The sequence below is a fragment of the Orcinus orca genome, chromosome 5 (genome assembly GCF_937001465.1).
Source record: "Orcinus orca chromosome 5, mOrcOrc1.1, whole genome shotgun sequence".
NCBI classification, from domain to species: domain Eukaryota; kingdom Metazoa; phylum Chordata; class Mammalia; order Artiodactyla; family Delphinidae; genus Orcinus; species Orcinus orca.
This window is the reverse complement of record NC_064563.1, coordinates 93,998,322-94,021,122: the sequence shown is the minus strand read 5'-3', so window position 1 is coordinate 94,021,122 and position 22,801 is coordinate 93,998,322. Positions and strand designations below refer to the sequence as shown.

Sequence of the window (22,801 nt, the reverse complement as noted above, 5' to 3'; positions counted from 1 at the left end):
TTTTCTTTACCCATCCATCCATCAGTGGGCATTTAGGTTGTTTCCATATCTTGGCTATGGTGAATAATGCTGCATTTTCTAATGATTTTAAAGCTTGATTTTTGCATTTAATTCTTTAATGAAACTGGATTTTGTGTTTGTGTGAATAGCGTGAGGAAGAAATTTAACTTTTATCTCAGAAGATGAAGGGCTTATAATCTGTGTTATTTCTTAAGTATTCTATCCTGTCATCACCATTTTAAAATGCCACATTTTCATGTATTGTCTCCATATATACATAGGTCCATTTAGAGAAAATGCTGTATAATAAATTTATCATTTCCTGAAAACATGGGTTTCTGAAATGCCAGAGCTCTTTGACCTGTGGCCTACAAGGACATAGAGTATCATTTTCACTTTGCTGAGCTGAAACACAATCTTCAAAATTGAATGCTTAGGGAACTCTATCATCATTTTACCTTTCACTGTTCCGTTACATTCATAGGGTTACTTATTTCATCTTTTCCTACTTATCAGGTCGGAAACACCTATCAAGTTCAGTAACTTATTGGCAGGCTATTAATCAAGTCTGACCACAAGCATGTGTAATGGAAACTCATGTACACAGACAGGAAAACCAGAAGCTCATAGTTGCTCACTTGACTTTCTTCTTCACTGTGGGCTCCAATAACCAGTGGGCTCCCAGCTTTAACCTGGCCTTATCTCACTCTTAGATCTCACTGTTTCCCTCTCTTATTTGATCTATTCCAAATAACTGGAAAATTCCTAATCGTTAGAAGAAAGTCTAGCTGGGGACTCCCCTGGCAGTCCAGTGGTTAAGACTATGGGTTCCCACTTCAGGGGGCATAGGTTCAATCCCTGGTCAGAAAACTGAGATACTGCATGCTGCATAGCTCAGCCAAAATTTTTTTAAAATATGGAGAAGAAGAAGAAAGTCTAGCTGAACAGAGGAAGACAAAAGGGACAAGGTGAGAAAATCCATTTCACTGAATGATGAAACTAAACTGAGAGGGCCGTCTTGCCCTGAGCTCCTTGGGAATCCATGTGAACTGAAGATCTACTGATTTTGATCATGTTATGTTTTGCTTTCAATTTTAAGGTTTAATACTTATACAGTAAATTATTTGACCAAAAAAAGTTAGATAAATGTTAATGAGGTTATATCTGGCAAATAAGTTTTGTTTTGTTTTTTTTAAAATGATCAGATGTTATATGGGACTTCACATTAGGATTTATTTTCTATTTTTTTTTTTTTTACTTTAGGCCATTGGTCTCATGATGAGTAAAAGAAGTGAGCGATTTTTATTTTGACTTGTAACTTCAAATTCCAATAATTCGCATCTCCTGTGCCTTACACCTTTCATTCGCATCTACTGGTCAGCCTTCTCAGTTACTTTCTTGTAGGTTATTACATAATTATAAAAAGAAAGTTCACATAAAGTCTAGCAAAAGAAAAAAAAATCAATTTCCTAGGCTTGTTATCCTTCTTATCCTCCCCTTCAGGTCTTAAGACATCTGGCCCTAGGGTCATGAGGATAAATGACATGAGAGAGCTGTTTCCTCCAATAAAAGGTCTCCCAGAATCTCGAGTCAACAGAAAGGTGACTCACCTCCTCAGCTTTCCTGCTAGCTGCAGCTGCCTGCTCTCCAGGTCCTCCATGCTTTCCCGGTTCAGCTTTACCTCGCCCTCCAGTTTGCACCTTTCCTTTTCCCAGTTCATTCTCGCTTTGCTCTCCTGTTCAAGGGCACCCTCAAGCTGACAGAAGGAGACATTATTGAGCCCAATAAATAAGTAAAGTTTATACTTTACTAGATGTGTTCATTAACCACTTACCTTCTGGAAAAAGAAAGAAAAATACAAGCAGAGTCTGTAAATGATGCCCAGTTATGTAGATATTTTAAAATAAATATTGTACACATCAATAGGACAACAAAAGAATCTAGAAATCACGGTGATGAAGGAAAACTTTAAAGATTAAGGAATACGTGTTCTAGCCTACAGAAGAAGCCAATAATAGATGCCTAGTGAGCCCTTGTTTGATTGCTTTCCAGTGATGGGAAGCTCACTTCTTCACATGGCAGCTCATTTCATGGGTAGATAAGTCCATTTACTCAGGAGCACTTCTTCATAAGAAGCCAAAGTAGTCTCTGTAAGTTCATCCCACCGGCCTCAGCCCTGCTCCCTGGAGCAGCACCAAGCAAATCTGTCTCCACATGATCATTCACGAATATTAGCAGCTGTCCTGAGTCTCCCAACTCAGTATCACTGACCCTTTCAAACGCATCTCACATGGCATGATTTCCACACCCTCCTTTACCACCTTGGTACCCTCTACGGTCCATAACATTGTGTCATATTCTGGTACCTCCAACAAGGTGATCAGAACATTCAAGTTCTGTCTGTAGTGTTGCCAACCATGATGTTGAGGTTAGCTTAGCAGGAGGCTAAATAACAGTTACAATATGGCTAGTTTTCAGTGATATATTTACTTTGCCACAATAGAAGCTATTTCCTGTGACTAGCAAAAGATATAAAATTCGAATAGGGGAGAAGGGGGAATTTCTGGAGGGCATATGCAAAAACCTGAAAATAAATGAACTCTGCGAGAGAACAAGTGTGTGTGTTGTTTGCACACAACCAATAAATCCCCATATTGAGGCTTTGTGAGATATGTATCAGTGGAAATAGGAAGAGAAGTGAGACGACTAATAGGTAATAGAGGAAACTGATAGAAAGGCATGAGGAAAAAGAAGCAGATAATAAAAAAAAAAAACCCTAACCACCCTTGTCAGCAATTTAATAAAGGCTAAGCTTTGGGGACTAATAAAACAGTGAATGCACACACTGTCAGCTGGGAGGAAACAGGAAGAGTGATGAACCTAACCACTGAGACTCGTCTGAAGCATCTTTATTTCACAGGGTATTTGGAGACAGAACAGGGGCACCATCTCCAGAATCTTACAAGTGTTTTCCAATAGTGTTGGTAGAACACAGCTTGTGACTTACATATCTTTTTACTTTAATAAACCTCAGTGCATGGCTGGAGACACAACAGGGCCTTAAAGCAATCCTTCAGTACTAGTGTCAGATAAAGCGCCAACATATCTGAGGGGCAAAACACCAGGTTCTGTGGGGAACAGTCAGTCAGATTGATACCCCTTCACGACTCATCTCAGTGTTCTCCCACTGCCCAGGGTTGTGTGAAAGTTGCATATAAAAACAGACAGATTACATGCTGGGGCCTTTCTTCTACTGTAGTGGCTCACCTCTTATTTCTAAATAATGAGGGAAACTAACCATGCTACTAAGTTTTCCTGAAAATGTCAAGATAAATGAACTAAGTAAAACGTGGAGGTTTGTACAGATGTAGACACACAGCTAACTAGCAAGACATATCACTACTGACCTCGTTCGCTGGCTGCTCTAGTGTCAGCTTGGTTTTGCTCAGGGTGAGGGTTTTCTCCTCTTCCGCGTGCAGGTCCTCCAGGGTCCGCTGGCAGGCCTCCCGCGCACCCTGGCTGCTCGCTGAAGTTTGCTGACGTCCTCACTGAGAGACTCCACCTCCTCAGTCAGATTCTTAACCTGTGGGGAGAAGACGACAACAGTTCCATGAGAGCCACTTATGGAAGGTGGGGTATAAACACTAAGGGCCATCTCCTCTCTTTTCTAGGACCAAAAATCTCATGCGGTATCCACTGTCATAAAGAACTAAATTTAGCCAAATTCCTGATGGACTTTTTAAAACTCTAAATTCACTTTTTCTTTTACACACAGACACAAATGATCTGTTAGCTCTCCTGGTCGGGGAATGGGGTATTCTGGTTAATCAAATATTATCAGCATAGTGGCTTCCCTGGTGGCGCAGTGGTTGAGAATCCGCCTGCCAATGCAGGGGACAAGGTTTCAAGCCCTGGCCTGGGAAGATCCCACATGCCGCGGAGCAACTAGGCCCGTGAGCCACAACTACTGAGCCTGCGCGTCTGGAGCCCGTGCTCTGCAACAAGAGAGGCCGCGATAGTGAGAGGCCCACGCACTGCGATGAAGACTGGCCCCCGCTCGCCGCAACTAGAGAAAGCCCTCACACAGAAACGAAGACCCAACACAGCCAAAAATTAATTAATTAAAAATATATATATATATATATATATATATATAATCAGCATAGGTCAGTGGATGGCCAGTATTCAGAGTGTCGTATTATTTGTATAACAAGAACACCACTAAAGGTAATTTAGCTTTCTTTAGAGTATTCGGGGCAATATTAATCTTGTGCCTCAAATCCTAAGAAAGTGGCAGTTAAAGAGAGTTCCAGCTGATAAAATAGGCAAAAGTGTAAGCCATTTATATCAGGTCCAAGTGCTTTTTATGAAAGGGAACTGATGTACAAGAGTTGCTATTTAATCATATGCCAAAATTACGATATTATTCTGGAGGCTTTTTTTTTTTATCAAAGGTTTGATACAGACCCCTCAGCTGACTTCAGTCTATACACAGATGCACAAGATAAAAACCTCAGTTAAAATGAACAAAACATTAAGGTCCTTAGCTGGAATTAAAATGACATCTCAAGGTCAAGCTCCAAATCAACGACAGAGGTGGGAATTCAGACGTGTCCCAAATCACCTTTCAATAAACTGCATCCTGTTCCCTCTCCTTCCAAAAAAGGATACTTAGAGAGGCCCAATGAAACCATTTTGCTCTTTCTATCAGATTTCACATGCAATTAGATTGGAACAAATGAAAACGTTTCATTTGGGAGATTAAGTGGGGTTCCATAAATTCAAGTTGGAACTTTGAATTAGGATGGCACAGTTCACCAGATCCTTCATTTGATGCCAGTTCTGACTCCCAGTGCTGTAAAGTTGCGGACCACTGTGTTAATTAATATAAACAGAGCAAGTCTGGTCCTGGAGCCCGATTGAGAGTGTGGAATTCAGGCATCTAGGCCTTCCTGACATTATAGAAAAAGTACCTTGTACTCTGAAGCACGCTTCTCCTTCTGTGACTTTGCCAATAGTGTCTCCAGGTCATCGATTTCTTTCTTCTTCGACGCGGAACATTCATCTTCGAGTCTCCGCCCTCCGGCAGTCAGCTGGGAATTTACCTCCTCTTCTTCCTCCCCCCAACCTCCAACGCAGGCAGCGCCTGGACGCTGGCCTCCAGCTGGATCTTGGATTTAATCAGCGACTCGCGCTGCTCTTCAGCATTTGCCAGGGTCTCTCGTTCCCGCCATGATGAGGAGAAAATTGTTGCCAACAGCTGGAAGTAATTTAACAGCCAGGCGAAATGCTGCTTAACACACAGCAGAGAGATAATTGCCTGTCCTCTGCCCGGCACTTTCACCTACCTTTCCTAAGCAGTTGAAATAATATTCCCAGTTCCCTGACCCTATGGTTGAGAAGTGGAGGAGTTGCTTGTGTTTGGAGGTGCTTTTGATCTTTCAGGCCATTCAGTAGATTAGATTACCTCTTCTAAAGCACTTAATAGAATCCTGGTGGGCTAAAGGAGCTAACGTGCCTCCAAAAATCAGTGGTGTGCTGATTAAATCACAGCTACTGGAAGCATCCCTGCAGGCATATAGTTTGAGGGCGGTACCTGCTCAGAATATGGTCTTTTAAGAAAGTGGTGTTCCCTCAGACAATAGAATATTTATAATATTATTATAAGGACCCTGATGCACTTATTTAATATATAAGCATCTTCTAATAAATAGAGCTGGGCTGTATATTTTTTTATTCATAAGATGAATTTACAATTCATGAGGTTCCTTGAATATCACTAACTAGACTTTACTATTATTTCCAACTAAAATATTTTTCTCGAAGGTTCTGCCAGCAGTAAATTCCCCAAGTTATAACCATAGAGTGTGCAGTCCTCCTTCCTCTTATTTTTTCAAACATACTGCTGCCAGCTCTCTCTGTGTGGCCCACTCTTTCTGTGTTATGGTCCAAGTCAAAAAAGAAGGGGCCGATTGCTTTTTGCTACAAAAGCACCTGTGTAACTTTGAACTCCTTTCACTTGTCTCCATTTAGAGGCTAAATAAAACCTCTTTTCTGTGAGCAAGTTCTTAATTACTAGAGGTCTCGTTGTGACATAACTTCACACATATCTCCATATTTCATCTTCAGACCTCATCCATCCTCTGCAATTTGGGCAATCAATTACCTAACTATTTGCTTGGCTTACGTTGTTTCATCTACTTAGATCAAGAGCAGAGAAGGGCAAAAATCCAGGCTATTGGATCCTGGCTAACTCTCAGCCTGTCTGCCCAACAAATGGGGCTCAAAGAGGCACAGATGGGGGAGGTATAAAACAGTGAATCCCCAACATCATTGAACACCCAAGAGAAGGGCTAAACTAAAAACAAACAAAAATGTTAAGGATCCATGCATATCAGAGAAGCTTCCAATGCTTGAGCAATAATGGGGATATTTGATCTTAGCTCATCCCAGCTTGACAGGCAGAATAGCTCTTTGCTCTCTTCCATTCAGCACTTGTACAGGACCTGTCACCATCACCAAATGAAGCCAACAATCCAATCGACCATCATCGATCCTCTCATTTAACATGATGGCAGGTTTGGGGCCAGCTGAGCAGTGGTGTGACAGCTTAACAGTAGGGACATCCTTTCCCCAGTGGCAGTTATTTTCTCATGTACTCACAGTGTTAATTGAAATGGGTTCACTCAGTGCTTCCGGTATTTTGAGTTAGTGAATAATTTGAAAAGAATCCTTGTTTCCTTGATTCCTACTGTATGGAGGTGTGTTTCTTAAAAATCAATGAGATAAAAAAAATCAATAAGATAAAATATTTCATAGCCAGGTCAGCTTTTTAAATCAGTTACAATTTGAACTCATCTCAGCCTTCCAGGACTTGCCCTGCGATTGGCTTCATGTGTCTCCTATGCTCCCCACAATGATCTTTATTCATGTATCCCAGACTTTTACCCACCTTTCCCTTCACAAGTTGGGTGTATTTCTATCCCCACATCAGCCCAGGTAGTACTGGCCACTCTTTTTGTTGAGAGGAAGAATGATGAAAACTAGGAGGCCAGGTCTCATCCTAGGCTCCCTGTGTCCTAAGCCAGACAAAATATGATATTACAAACTGTGATTCTCACAATATGGATCTTAATGTAGGTTTGGAGCGGGGCCTAGGAATCTGTATTTCTAACAAGCATCCCAGGTGAGGCTGATACACACTAAAGTTCTTGAACCACTGCTATATTAAATATGTATCAGAAATGTGGGTCTGAATGTAAACTCTCGTAAAATATGGCCTATTGGAACACTGATGGGTAGCAGAGTCCCAAAAGAAACGAATAACTTCGGTCAGCCTAAAACTACTAAATTTTCTGTTTTCTGTAAGTCCAAAAAGCAGGAAAAAATACAATATGTTTATATAATGTATTTGAACCCAGTATTATTTAACTTAGCACTGTGCTAAGTGCAGTGGAGAGTACAATAAAGGTGGATAAAATTTCATACCTGCCTTTGGGATGTAACAGTAGTCCTGGTAGCTAGAGAAGAGGAATAAAAAAGGGAGTGAATAAGGGCACATCGGCATCAGATTAGAGATGGAGGCTCAGATGCCTGGGCCAAGGGTTTGGATCCTATAATGCACATATTGCAGGATCTGAAGCTTGTTCATCAGGGAAGCAACATATTTGTTCAAGACAATGGTTCTCAATCCTGGCTGGATATCAGAATCACCCATACAGATGATTTGGACCCACACAAGACCCACTTAGTCAAAGTATCTGAGAGTGGAGTCTAGGCACCTTTCTTTTTATTTGTTAATGCTTCACAAATAACTTTGATGCAAAGTCAAGGTTGAAAACTGCTGTTTTAAGAACTCACCTCATTGTGATATTGACTTGGACTGGGAAAGGGCAAGTAGGGAGATCTAAATCAGGAAAACCAGTTAGGGGCATACTGCAATAATCCTGAAGATCTCAGTAAAGCTTTTCTCAGGACCTATTAAGATCCTATCTTTTTTTTTTTTTAACACCTTTATTGGAGTATAATTGCTTTACAATGGTGTGTTAGTTTCTGCTTTATAACAAAGTGAATCAGTTATACATATACATATGTTCCCATATCTCTTCCCTCTTGTGTCTCCTCCCTCCCACCCCTCTAGGTGGTCACAAAGCACCGAGCTGATCTCCCTGTACTATGCGGCTACTTCCCCCTAGCTATCTATTTTATGTTTGGTAGTGTATATATGTCCATGCCACTCTCTCACTTTGTCACAGCTTACCCTTCCCCCTCTCCATATCTTCAAGTCCATTCTCCAGTAGGTCTGTGTCTTTATTCCCATCTTACCCCTAAGTTCTTCAGGACCTTTTTTTTTTCTTAGATTCCATATATATGTGTTAGCATACGGTATTTGTTTTCCTCTTTCTGACTTACTTCACTGTGTATGACAGACTCTAGGTCCATCCACCTCACTACAAATAACTCAATTTGTTTCTTTTTATGGCTGAGTAATATTCCATTGTATATATGTGCCACATCTTCTTCATCCATTCATCCGATGATGGGCACTTAGGTTGTTTCTATCTCTGGGCTATTGTAAATAGAGCTGCAATGAACATTTTGGTACATGACTGTTTTTGAATTATGGTTTTCTCAGGGTATATGCCCAGGAGTGGGATTGCTGGGTCGTATGGTAGATCTATTTGTAGATTTTTAAGGAACCTCCATACTGTTCTCCACAGTAGCTTTATCAATTTACATTCCCACCAGCAGTGCAAGAGTGTTCCCTTTTCTCCACACCCTCTCCAGCATTTATTGTTCCTAGATTTTTTGATGATGGCCATTCTGACAGGTGTGAGATGATACCTCATTGTAGTTTTGATTTGCATTTCTCTAATGATTAATGATGTTGAGGATTCTTTCATGTGTTTGTTGGCAATCTGTATATCTTCTTTGGAGAAATGTCTATTTAGGTCTTCTGCCCATTTTTGGATTGGGTTGTTTTTTTGTTATTGAGCTGCATGAGCTGCTTGTACATTTTGGAGATTAATCCTTTGTCAGTTGCTTCATTTGCAAATATTTTCTCCCATTCTGAGGGTTGTCTTTTGGTCTTGTTTATGGTTTCCTTGGCTGGGCAAAAGCTTTGAAGTTTCATTAGGTTCCACTTGTTTCTTTTTGATTGTATTTCCATTTCGTTAGCAGGTGGGTCAAAAAGGATCTTGCTGTGATTTATGTCACAGAGTGTTCTACCTATGTTTTCCTCTAAGAGTTTGATAGTTTCTGGCCTTACATTTAGATCTTTAATCCACTTTGAGCTTATTTTTGTGTATGGTGTTAGGGAGTGATCTAATCTCATACTTTACATGTACCTGTCGAATTTTCCCAGCACCACTTATTGAAGAGGCTGTCTTTTCTCCACTGTATATTCTTGCCTCCTTTATCAAAGATAAGGTGACCATATGTGCATGGGTTTATCTCTGGGCTTTCTATCCTGTTCCATTGATCTATCTTTCTGTTTTTGTGCCAGTACCATACTGTCTTGATTACTGTAGCTTTATAGTATAGTCTGAAGTCAGGGAGCCTGATTCCTCCAGCTCCATTTTTCATTCTCAAGATTGCTTTGTCTATTCAGGGTCTTTTGTGTTTCCATACAAATTGTGAAATCTTTTGTTAGAGTTCTGTGAAAAATACCAGTGGTAGTTTGATAGGGATTACATTGAGTCTGTAGATTGCTTTGGGTAGTAGGGTCATTTTCACAATGTTGATTCTTCCAATCCAAGAACATGGTATAACTCTCCATCTATTTGTATCATCTTTAATTTCTTTCATCAGTGTCTTATAATTTTCTGAATACAGGTCTTTTGTCTCCTTAGGTAGATTTAGTCCTAGATATTTTATTCTTTTTGTTGCAATGGTAAATGGGAGTGTTTTCTTAATTTCAATACAATCTTACCTTAAGAAACAGGAAACATCTCAAATAAACAACCTAACCTTGCACCTAAAGCAATTAGAGAAAGAAGAACCAAAAAACCCAAAGTTAGCAGAAGGAAAGAAATCATAAAGATCAGATCAGAAATAAATGAAAAAGAAATGAAGGAAACAATAGCAAAGATCAATAAAACTAAAAGGTGGTTCTTTGAGAAGATAAACAAAATTGATAAACCATTAGCCAAACTCATCAAGAAAAAAAGGGAGAAGACTCAAATCAATAGAATTAGAAATGAAAAAGGAGAAGTAACAACTGACACTGCAGAAATACAAAAGCTCATGAGAGAGTACTACAAGCAACTCTATGCCAATAAAATGGACAACCTGGAAGAAATGGACAAATTCTTAGAAATGCACAACCTGCCAAGACTAAACCAGGAAGAAATAGAAAATATGAACAGACCAATCACAAGCACTGATGTTGCGACTGTGATTTAAAATCTTCCAAAAAACAAAAGCCCAGGACCAGATGGCTTCACAGGCAAATTCTATCAAACATTTAGAGAAGAGCTAACACCCATCCTTCTCAAACTCGTCCAAAACATAGCAGAGGGAGGAACACTCCCACACTCATCCTACGAGGCCACCATCACCCTGATACCAAAACCAGACAAAGATGTCACAAAGAAAGAAAACTACAGGCCAATATCACTGATGAACATAGATGCAAAAATTCTCAACAAAATAGTAGCAAACAGAATCCAACAGCACATTAAAAGGATCATACACCATGATCAAGTGGGGTTTATTCCAGGAATGCAAGGATTCTTCAATATATGCAAATCAATCAACGTGATACACCATATTAACAAATTGAAGGATAAAAACCATATGATCGGGCTTCCCTGGTGGCGCAGTGGTTGAGAGTCCGCCTGCCGATGCAGGGGACACGGGTTCGTGCCCCGGTCTGGGAAGATCCCACATGCCGCGGAGCGGCTAGGCCCGTGAGCCATGGCCGCTGAGCCTGTGCGTCCAGAGCCTGTGCTCCGCAACGGGAGAGGCCACAGCAGTGAGAGGCCCGTGTACCGCAAAAAAACAAACAAACAAACAAACAAACAAAAAAACCATATGATCATTTCAATAGATGCAGAGAAAGCTTTCAACAAAATTCAATACCCATTTATGATAAAAACCCTGCAGAAAGTAGGCATAGAGGGAACTTACCTCAACATAATAAATGCCATATATGACAAACCCACAGCAAACATCGTCCTTAATGGTGAAAAACTGAAACCATTTCCACTAAGATCAGGATCAAGACAAGTGTGCCCACTCTCACCACTCTTATTCAATATAGTTTTGGAAGTTTTAGCCACAGCAATCAGAGAAGAAAAAGAAATAAAAGGAATCCAAATCAGAAAAGAAGAAGTAAAGCTGTCACTGTTTGCAGATGACATGATACTACACATAGAGAATCCCAAAGATGCTACCAGAAAACTACTAGAGCTAAGCAATGAATTTGGTAAACTAGCAGGATACAAAATTAATGCACAGAAATCTCTGGCATTCCTATACACTAATGATGAAAAATCTGAAAATGAAATTAAGAAAGAGCCTGTCTTTTGATTTGCTAATGGGTTACGTGCTAACTACAGAATTTGAATTAAGATCCAGAGCTTCCTGACTCCCATGATAGATTTCCATCTGTTTATATAGTTAAAACCCATCTAAAAGTTTGTCCCTTTTTCAAAGACATACTGTCAATGAAATCACTTCACTGTAAAGGGTGTCTCTCTAAGTGTTTCCACTGTCTGTGTTGGATGAAATTCTACAGTATTTGCATAGCACGTGCCTCTATTTTTTTTCAAGTCAATACTGCCTGCAAAACAAGGGAATCTAATTAGAAACTTGATTTGAAGAAGAAATGGTGGGGCTAGTCACAGCCTGCAGCTGAAGAAGCAAGTCATTCTTTTCCTGGTGTAGGGAGATTTGCTTGGCTTTCAGCTCCTCCCTCGGAGATTCTGATTTCGCCAACGCTTTTTGCAGCTGCACACACTCTTCCTTCAGTCCAGCTACCTCCTTTCCCATTCCAGCAGATCTAACAAAAGGCTTGATCTTGAAGAAGAGCCTCATCCACGGCCAGCCCTTCACAGCCATGAAAGCTCTTACGTTCCACTGGATCAAAAGAAGTGCATCCCTAAGTTGAGGGGGAAAAAAAGAAAAGAAAAGAAAGTTAACCTAGACTATTTAAAAGAGTTACTTTCCGGATTTCCCTGGTGTTGGGTGGTTAAGAATCTGCCTGCCAATTCAGGGGACACAGATTCGATCCCTGGTCCAGGAAGATCCCACATGCTGCGGAGCAACTAAGCCCGTGCACCACAACTACTGAGCGTCCGAGCCACGTGTTGCAACTACCGAACCCGTGTGCTGCAACTACTGAAGCCCACATTCATAGAGCTCGTGCTCTGCAACAAGAGAAGCCATTGCAATGAGAAGCCCGTGCACTGTAATGAAGCGTAGCCCCCACTTGCTGCAACTAGAGAAAGCCCACACGCAGCAACGAAGACCCAACGCAGCCAAAAATAAATAAAATTTTAAAAAATAAAAAAATTTAAAAGTAAAAGAGTTATTTTCCAAATTAAGATCCCTAATAAGCACATCTTTTTAGGAGTCATTATAAATCCTCATTAGTCTTCAAAGCACTTCTACATCCAAGCTCTCATCTGATTCTATCAAAAACCCTTTGAGGGACTTCTGGGGCTAACAATGTTGTGGACTATTTGTCCTGAAAATGTTTCCACTACAAACATCCTTTAAATGAGAGCTGACCCTTAAAGAGGGTAAGAACTATAGAGGGCGCTAAAAAAAAAAAGCAGAGCGAAGAGTGAATGCTTGTACAGTTTGACCATCCTTATGGAAGGAGGAAGCCAGGCTTGGTATTGTAGGGTTTGTATTTTTATATCCTTGTGGATAAAGAGACAGGCTGTGATTTTCAAAGAATTTCACCCTTAATGAAAAGGAGGATTTAAAAATTCACCCACTGGCACAGAGAGAAGTCAAAGAGAAGCACATCTGATTTGGTCTGGGCTCAGGGTGAAGAAAAAAGATCCTACGCTAAGAATGTTTTTTATATACTATGAACCAGCACCACCGGCGTGTTTGAGATTTAAATTATACTACCTGATTAGTGTAGAAATACACAAGAAATTAGCATAATCATTTTTTTACACTGGTAATAAATACCCTTTGGGCCCTTGGGGGAAAAATACAAAAGTGCACTGAAGAAAATACCCTAAAATCAAGCACTAGAGATTTTCTTAAAGTCCCCTTGAAGATGAGCTTACAGTTCAAAATTACAAAACACATATAGAGGGGCTTCCCTGGTGGCACAGTGGTTGAGAGTCCGCCTGCCGATGCAAGGGACACAGGTTCGTGCCCCGGTCTGGGAGGATCCCACATGCCGTGAAGTGGCTGGGCCCGTGAGCCATGGCCGCTGGGCCTGTGCATCCGGAGCCTGTGCTCCGCAACGGGAGAGGCCACAACAGTGAGAGGCCCGCGTACTGAAAAAAAAAAAAAAGAAAGGAATTAATCTAAACTGGTTCAAGAAGAAAAAAATCTCAATAGGCTTATATCTATTAAATAAATTAAATCAAAATTGTAAAATCTTTCATGAAAGAAACACCAGATCTAGATGGTTTTATAGGCAAATTTTACCAAGCACTCAAAGACAGATAATCAAAATAAATTGTTTCATGTTTTGAAAAGAGAAAATATTGCCTAACTCTTTTATGAGGTTAAGGTAACCTTGATTCAAAGTCAGATAACAGCAGAAGAAACAATTACAGGCCAAACTTATTCATGAACATTGAGGCAAAAATACTATAATACTATAAACCATCCCACAATGTATGAAAAATATCATATTTTATAAACAAAGTGGGTTTAACTTTTTTTAATCTATTAATTTAATTCAACACATTTATGGGTTAGATGCAAAAGAAGAATTTAACCCTTTCTTGGTAAACGTGCTTAACAAAATAAGATGGAACGAATGTCCTCTATACAATAAATCATATCTACCAAAAAAAAATCTACAGAAAACATGATATTAAGAGGAAAGCGATATCTTTCCCCAAAGTCAGAAATATGACTAAGTCTGGCAAAAGTTTTTGAAGTTGAAATACCACAAGTTGGTGAGAATATAGAGCCATGGGACTTTCATATACTTCTGGTAAAGAGCAAAACAGAAAGCATTTTGGCAACATCTCATAAAGTTGGAGTTGTGTATAGCCTAAAACCTAATAATTCATACCTTAGAGAAATGCCACTCAAAGTGTGGGCCTCAGTCAGCTGCTACCTAGGTACTATCAGCCAATGGACCAGCATTTTGAGTAACATTGCCCTCAAGAAACTCTTGCATATATGCAGGGGAAGACATTTACAAAAACGTCACTGCAGAACTGTTTGTAATAGCAAAAACTTTTAAATAACTTAAGTTTACTTGAGCTGGGAAATGGATAAATAAATTGTGGTATATTCATATGATGGAATACTATATACGAGTTAAGATCAAAAATCTAACCTTAGATTTATCAACATTAATAAATTTAAAAGCTAGTACTGAATGTAAAGAACAAATTTTAAGATAATACACAGAGCATATTTATGTGAAGACTAAAAACATGCAAAATCATGTAACTTTTTAAGGACACCTGCATATCTCCACAGAACTTGGATCAAGGGAGAAATACGCAAGGGGCTTCAACTGAGTCTGTTAGTTTATTTTTTAAATATATTGTGAGTAACTACAGAAGAATGTTAAACTTTATATGCTTTATATATGAAATATGAATGAAACAGAGGGATAAAAACGAATTCAGGATCTCAGGAGCTAGGAATAGGATCTGGATCAAGGGAGAAATACACAAAGGTTTCAACTTTTTTAATTATTTATTTTTAAGAGAAAATGTTAGGAACTGATGTACTTTGATGATAGTTCCATGAGTATGCATTATAATATTTTCTGTATTTTTTGTATTTTAAATATTATATAATAATTCCTTTAAAGTCATTCTATGATTTAGAGAGAATGGATAGTAAAGACCTCATTTTAGAGATGAAGGAAGTGAACTTGAGAAATTAAGAGTCTTACCCAAGTTTACAAAACTGGTCATAGAAGGCATATCTCCTGAACCCCAAACTCTCATAAACTCCCACACCACATTGGGCACTGTATGGAGGTCACAGAAGACTCTTAGTAAATGTCTCTCTAATATCCTTGACATCACCATGTAATAATATTTTTCTTCTTCGGGGAAACAGAGGGAATTAACAGACTGTCAAGTAAGCAAATTATACCAAGACCTGTGGACCTCTCTCCAGAAGGTAAACTGTGCTATGGTAAAAAGTAAATACGACAACCACAGAATCCCTTACTCATAGTCCCTCTATTTGGAGATTTTGTTAGCTTGCTTTCCATGATTCTATTAAAGGTTTTCTTCTATTAAACAAAATCTATGCCTCAGTGTCCAGAGGTGATGATAAATGTCCCTAGTGAACCTGCCTGAAATGAAGTAACAGAGTTATGGTTACATGTCACCAAGAGTAAGTTTCTGACCCAGGGGAGGCTGTAAAGTGATCAGAACACCTACCTACTTTGCAGCAAACTTCCCCACAGAGCTGGCTGTGAGATGCATGCAAACACTTCTAGGTCTGCTTCTGTTTTGAATTATGAGTCACACTGCTCTCAGAGATCCAGACTTGGCCAATTATAAAGAATCCCTCCAAAGGGAAGACTGGAAGCAGTGCAAGAAATATCTGAATTATGCTTATTCTTAGTTAGATAGGGTAGTAGAAGCCCTTTGTGCTCTGTTTGGTGTTCCATAATTTTAAAAATTTCAAGTTAAGTCCCAGACTAAGCAGAGGTGGCAGAGCTCTTTACCCTGACCTATTGTAAGGCAATGAGCTAAAGTCACATTGACTGAGGCACACCATTACTCTAGCAGTGGGGACGCAGGGTGGGGATATCATACCTCTCTCCCAGAATCCTCTGGAATTTGATTTGCATCAATTTTCCCCGTACCCTGGCTTGGAACAATGTAAAGACTTTAGATGGTCTCTCATCTCTCATTGCTTTCAGTTGGCCCAGAAAGCCGGCTTTTAAAAACACCTAAAAGAAATGTCAGATGTTACTTCTACTCATAGTGGGCATTCAGTAAATGCCTGTTGAAAGGCCCTGTGAGCGATTGATGTATTTGTTTAGCAGTTCTACTACTTGTTAATATTTCTTAATGTGTAAAATGTAAATTCTAGAAAGTTTGGTTTTTTAAACCTAAAGTTTGCCACACACACACAAAAAAACAACTTTATTTAATCCTGTGGTTATATTGGTTCCTTAAGAACTTAGACTATCCTCCTCCTGATCTATTAGTAATGTCTAGGTTGTCTAGGGAACTTGGTTTACGTTTTAAGATAGGCCCAGGCAGGGGTCTGCACAGTTTTTCTGTAAAGGGCCAGATAGTAAATACTTTTAGGCTTTACAGGTCACACACAGTCTCTGTAGAACCTCCACTCCCACCCCCATCGCCCTCCTCCTCCACCTCCTCTCTTTCTTCTATTTCTTCTTCTTCCTCCTCTTTAAAAATAACCCTTAAAAAATGTCAAACCATATTCATCTAGGGGGGCCATATAAAAAATAGGCCATGGATATGACCCTTAGGCCATAATTTGCTGACCTCTGCTCTAGAGAAAGTCACTTTTGTCTTAGACAATAAAAAATACACATAAATATTTTTTCAAGAATCATTAGTAATGGCCAAGATGAGGTGAGTGAGGTACCTAAAGCACAAATTTTAAGGAAGCACTCACTTTCAGGGTTGTACAAGTCAGTACTTATACAACCTGAAGAGTGAGTGCTGCCTTACATTCTGTGCCTTAGGAGGCTGTCTCAACTCATGCTAGTCCTGCCCTAGATGAGTAGTATACAGCAAAAATAACTAAACATACAAGGAAGCAAGGCACCAGGAGTGAAAATCAGCAGAAACAGACTCTCAGGTATTCAAAACGTGGGAGTTGAGTAATATTTTATAATCATGTCCAACAGAGTTCTTTTTCTTAAGCTCTTCATCCCAGACCCTCCAATTCTCCTTCAAATAATTTGGCCTTTATATGGATGTCATTAGAAACAACCTGATATTGACTAATGGATAAAACCAAATCTGTTAGTCAGAAGTTTCCCAAAATATGTGGATCATGTTAAGATCTTCAAGATGAAGCAGAATTTAGTGAATCACATTTAAGGAAATTAATTTTGGATTAATTTTTTGGATGGTAGGGTTGAACTTAACATTTTTTTTTTTTCCTGCGGTACGCGGGCCTCTCACTGCTGTGGCCTCTCCCGTTGTGGAGCACAGGCTCCAGACGCGCAGGGTCAGTGGCCATGGCTCACGGGCCCAGCCGCTCCGCGGCATGTGGGATCCTCCCGGACCGGGGCACGAACCCGCGTCCCCTGCATCGGCAGGCAGACTCTCAACCACTGCGCCACCAGGGAAGCCCGACCTTAACATTTTTAGACAGTCTTTCAGAATTAATTTCCTGAAAGTGTACTTGTGGATGAATCAGTTCACATGCAGACAAGCAGTTATCTCCAGTAAGTTGGTTCAATTTTGTCTAGCTCTGATGTGTATACACATTTTCTAGCACACTAAAGTTGATTCAGTATTTTATATCTTGGCACAAACTTGCTTAGATGAATAATTATAAAAATGTAAATGTAGTCAAGACTGAGGTTCAAAAAACATTGAATTTTGAATTCGCTCTCTCAAATAGTGCTGAAGTTTTCAGTTTCATCGGAGCTCTGTTTGTATTAGTTGTGGTCACAAGAGCTGTAGAATGCCTTATAATTGCACTTTCATGGGTATTTTAAGACACACAGACTTTCCTCCCACTTTTCTCCAAAAGCATTCTTTGTAGTTCTCTGGTTACCTTAGTGATTCCAAAGTGGTACTGTGTATGGTCTATCTCCAAGGAGCCAAGTAATTCTTCAGCTGCTTTTCTGCTGCTCACAAACTTGCTCTTTGGAAAGGCCCTTTGGTTCAGAATGTAGTACCTAATTTAAAATAAGTAAAGAATAAATCCTGAGGTTGAGGTGCAAATAAAGGAAAATCTGGACAAGTGAGACAAAAGGAGGTATATATAGACTTCCACCCCTCCTACCAATATGTTCAATTTTCACAAAACTCTTGGCAGTAATAATGAGGATACGAGCAATAATTCCTTACTTTGGAATAATAGTTTGTACTTTTCATAGTGCTGTAGAGACCACCTCACTTGATTCTCGGCTCAATTAGGGAGGGAGGGAGGGAGAGATTAGGAGAAAGAGAAAGAAAGAGGCAGGCTTAAGTACATCTCTATCGTGCAGATAAGGAAACTGAAAAGCAGAGACGTTAAAGGTCTTTTCCAAGATTCCCTCACCCTAATGGTGAATTGGTGGAAAGCTAGAAATATACTTCTTAATTCTGACACAGGTACTCTTTCTACTCTACTCTACTTTGCTCACATTTGCTTGATCACCTATAATTTACACATTTAGAATTTGGGAAATAGAAAGCAAAGGTGCCTCTTCTGCCTTCTGCTGCACTCCCTGCTGGCTTCCTTCCTCTCACAGGATTGCTAGTAAAGCAACAGCCTGCTTGGATGGCAGCTACGATTAAGTACATACAACATTTCAGAGACTCAATTCAGCTTCCATATCGTTCTTCTCTATATATTTCTTCTATATGTGGGTCTATTATCCAGTAATAGAGATTTAAGGATATTACATCTACATAGATGTTGGATTTAAGGGGAAATAACAATGGAACTCTGTCATCATATATCTCACCGCCACCAAAACACATCGATCTGTAGTCTGGAGGATATCAACCAAACAAACAATGCATGCCTAAACACTCCAAGAGAAGAAAACGAAATGGACTGCCCCAGGCTTCTTGGATCCTGGGATGTATGTTTACCTTTGTTTAAAATCAGCATACAGCGGGTCGCTTTGGAAAACCTTCACTGCATATCCTGATCCCTTCCAAGACACCATTACAGCGCAGCTGCTGTAGAACCAAATAAGCATCCATTACATCTGAAGAAAAACGGTCACAATGAGTCCACGTCTAAAAAAATGCTTACCCTAGATTTTTTCCTAATTGCTGCATCTGAGGTTAAAAGAGTTTGAATCTAGTGTTCTCTACATCATAGGTAAGAGGATTCACTCACTCCCAGCCTCATGGCACTCAAAGTACCCATCCTATTATGTAGGAGTCTCCGAATAGGATTTACCTGGAATGAAACCTTTAGTTCACAGTTAGTCAAGATTTTATAAGCAAATACTCCTAGAAGATGAAAAAAATACATTTTTGCTAGAAGGTAAATGACTGGCATTATACTCATTTGCCAGCCAAAAACCAGCTAAAGAGGGGATAAAACACAAAAGAGAACTGGCATCTCCAAGTAAGAAGGGGAGGGATTACAAGAAGGGGGAATACAATGAAAGGGGAAGGTGAGAACAGCCACAACATTGTGTTTACTGTTCTGTATTAGGAAAGAATGGGCCACATCCCGGCCTACTTTCTCTCCTGATTATCTTGAGAAAGCCTAAGTTGTATTCGATAGTATAAGCATTCTCCTAGTACCCCTTTGTTCCTGAGATGGAGCCCACTAGAACTGCAGCTGCAATCTCTGATAGGAGCCTTAGAAAAGCCAACCAATGAGCCACTGTATCTGGCTCTCAGCAAGGCTTCTGGAAGAAGCCAAGCAGCACTCTCCTAACAAAGACCTGCTAGAGTGATATAAGGAAAATGGAATGAGATGATTCTCTGCTTATGCCCGGGGTCACAGAAATAAACTCTAAGCCATATATTCATAGTCCTGCACTCCCATCCCTTTCATAGACAGAAACAGATCATCTGTAAGAAGGAGCAGAAGTGGAGTTCTATGACACAATAGGGTCAAGCATGCTCATTCCCTTTAAGGACATATGAAGAACTGTTTTGATTAGATCATGAAGCTTTTCTTATGACTTTCTCTTAAGACTTAGAAAAAAAAAAAAAAAAACCTGCTGAAATCAGAGCTGATTCGATGGGAGTCAACTCTAATAGGTAACAGAATTGCTCCAAAATAGAGGTAGCTAATTAGATTCCTTGCTAGATGGAAGCAGTGTCCCTAGATGCATTCAGAAACCTAGCTGATAAGAAACAATGAGGCAAAAACATACAGCGTGAATGCACATGAAGGGTTTGCGTTGCAAAAACTCAAACTGCAGCATCATTGTTTAGCATCACACTTTCCCAGAATAGGTCACAGGCTGTCAAGATGGGAGTCTTAATTACAGGAGGTTAATAAAAATGCAAGGTACTACAGAACCTCAGAAATCAGAATCAACAACATCTGGCTACATATTCCAAGGGTGATTAGTGCTCTGAAGACATAAGTGTTTGTCACATATACAACTTTGAGGCTGACAGCCTCCAACCAAGCTCCACAGAAGCCTGTATTTCCAAACAGAAGCCTGGGAATCTTCAAATCCAAGATGTAAGGAAAGTGATCCATGTAATTAATATCTGTAAAAACTTTGTTTTGTTAATTAAAAACATAAATAATTCACAACCACCTATCTATCTCATCACCACCCTAGCACCATCCATTCATCAAAAAGTATTCACTACAAAAGCCAAGAAATGGAAACATTCTAAGTGTCCACTGATGGATGAATGGATAAAAAAGTTGTGATATATGTGTATAATGGAATATTATTCAGCCATATAAAAGGAGGAAATCCTGCCATGTGTGATAACACAGAAGGACCTCGAGGGCATTATGCTAAGGGAAATAAGCCAGACAGAGAAAGACAAATACCATACAATCTCATTTATGGTTCTAGATATTTTCACCATAAGCTTCTTTGTCAAAAGCATTTTTGCTACAAATGTTTTCACCGCATAACTAATTGGCCATGCAGCAATTTTGCCATAAAAGATAAAATAACTGGTTGAGAGTTTGGTTTCAACTGGTTGACAATTTGGTTTCATTTCTCCATTGACACAATACTCCCATTTTCTATACATGAATCTGAAAGAGGCTGAGGGCCTCAGAGGTGCAGAGTTGAACCCACATTTTCCATAGAACTTGGAACATCTACCAACAGACATGTGACAATATGCCAAAAACAAACAACAGTGTGGAAGGCTTTCATAACACAACACAAAGCTGTTACAAACATGTATCCTAGTATTTGGAAACCGATACCTCTCTCAATGAGGGAAGAAATTTTAGCAAAAAAGAAAGTGTGTGATGCAGAACAAGGAGATGAATCAACAAGCCAAAAAATGTACAATGAACTATGAACAAAGACTTGGAAGATAAATGCTTAGGTTCAACCCACAAAGTAAAATCAGATATTTGTACCATATTGTCGTGAATCTACACACATTTTAAATTTATTCAAATATTTTATATTTCACAATAGTCTTTTTAATTTTGTTATTCATTTTTCATGTTTCATTATGTCCTTTTTAATGTCCCTCTTTTATTTTTTGTTATTTTATCTTTTATGACAAAATTGCCTTATGGCCAATTAGTTATGTGGGGAAACCGTTTGCAGCAAAAATGCTTGGGGCAAAGATGTTAATAGCAAAGAAGCTTATGGTGAAAATGCCAGACACACTCACTTAAATGTGGAATCTTCAAAAACCAAACAAACTCATAGAAAAAGAGATTCGATTTGTGGTTACCAGAGGTGGGGTGGAGGAGTGGAACTTGGATGAAGGTGGTCAAAAGATACAAACCTCCATTTTTCAGATAAACAAGTACAAGGGATGTAATGTGCAACATGATGACTATAGTTAACACTGCAGTATGGTATGTTGAAAGTTATTAAGAGAGTAAATACTAAGAGTTCTCATCACAAGGAAACATTTTTTTTTCTCTTTCTTTTTTTTGTATCTATAAGAGGCGATGGATGTCAACTAAACTTATAATCATTTCATGATGTATGTAAGGCAAACCATTATGCTGTATACCTTAAACGTATAGAGTGCTGCATGCCAATTATATCTCAATAAAATTGGAAGAAAAATAAAATACTTCTTAAAAAGTATCTACTGCCCAGAAGTACATAACTAAAGAGACAGGTAGTTTTAAGGAAAGGGAAGATATTACTATTATGAAGGAAGACTAGAGGGAGTTCTCAACAATTAGAAATGGATTTAGAAACTCTCTTGATGGTCAATTTAGATAATTTAGAACAAATGATTTCCTTTATGCTTAAATATCTACTTTAATCCCCAAATTGATTATTCAATCCCTTCTTATTATATTTTGCCCTTGTAGACAATGGCACAGAAGCTCATCCACATTTTAGCGTGAAATTCAAGGAGGAATTTAAATGATAATGTCAAGCATTCTAATGTTATCCAATTGAGTCTGCTTTATGAAATCCTTCTGTATGTCCACTTGAATCTCAATTCAAAGGCAATCTTGAGGAGGTTTAAAAAACTCACTTTTAACTTATTTTAGCTTTTCTATCTGAAAATCTACCCTTATATAAAACAAACTGGTAAATATTTCATTAAAAGACATTCAACATAGCTTAAATCAAATGAATTTCCTAGTGTGGATTACAAAGAAATCTATTTACCTGACATTTTGTTCACATTGGGATTTATGCATCTCAAAAATGAGGTGCTGTTGATTTCAGGTTAGTCATCAACTTATTTAGGTTTTCCTAAAACAGAGACCATAACCAACACAAAATCACTTTGCAAATCATTAAAAACACCAATCTATGCCACAAAAGTCTCCATGTTGACCAACTTAGTCTTAAAGCCAGATGCATAGCAACAATGAAATA

The 22,801-nt window shown here is 39.1% G+C and overlaps 1 protein-coding gene across 1 annotated transcript in view; it reads right to left on the bottom strand.

The window, feature by feature from the left end:
• MYH15 (myosin heavy chain 15) overlaps nucleotides 1–22,801 on the bottom strand; it is a 164,827-nt gene that overhangs the window by 68,588 nt on the left and 73,438 nt on the right. The window contains 13 exon segments of the mRNA XM_049709855.1: nucleotides 1,611–1,756; nucleotides 3,408–3,511; nucleotides 3,514–3,583; nucleotides 4,974–5,126; nucleotides 5,129–5,220; nucleotides 9,970–9,976; nucleotides 11,848–12,103; nucleotides 15,939–16,075; nucleotides 17,890–18,013; nucleotides 18,918–18,937; nucleotides 18,939–19,036; nucleotides 22,589–22,624; nucleotides 22,627–22,675. Coding sequence (XP_049565812.1) covers nucleotides 1,611–1,756; nucleotides 3,408–3,511; nucleotides 3,514–3,583; nucleotides 4,974–5,126; nucleotides 5,129–5,220; nucleotides 9,970–9,976; nucleotides 11,848–12,103; nucleotides 15,939–16,075; nucleotides 17,890–18,013; nucleotides 18,918–18,937; nucleotides 18,939–19,036; nucleotides 22,589–22,624; nucleotides 22,627–22,675 — 1,292 coding nt within the window.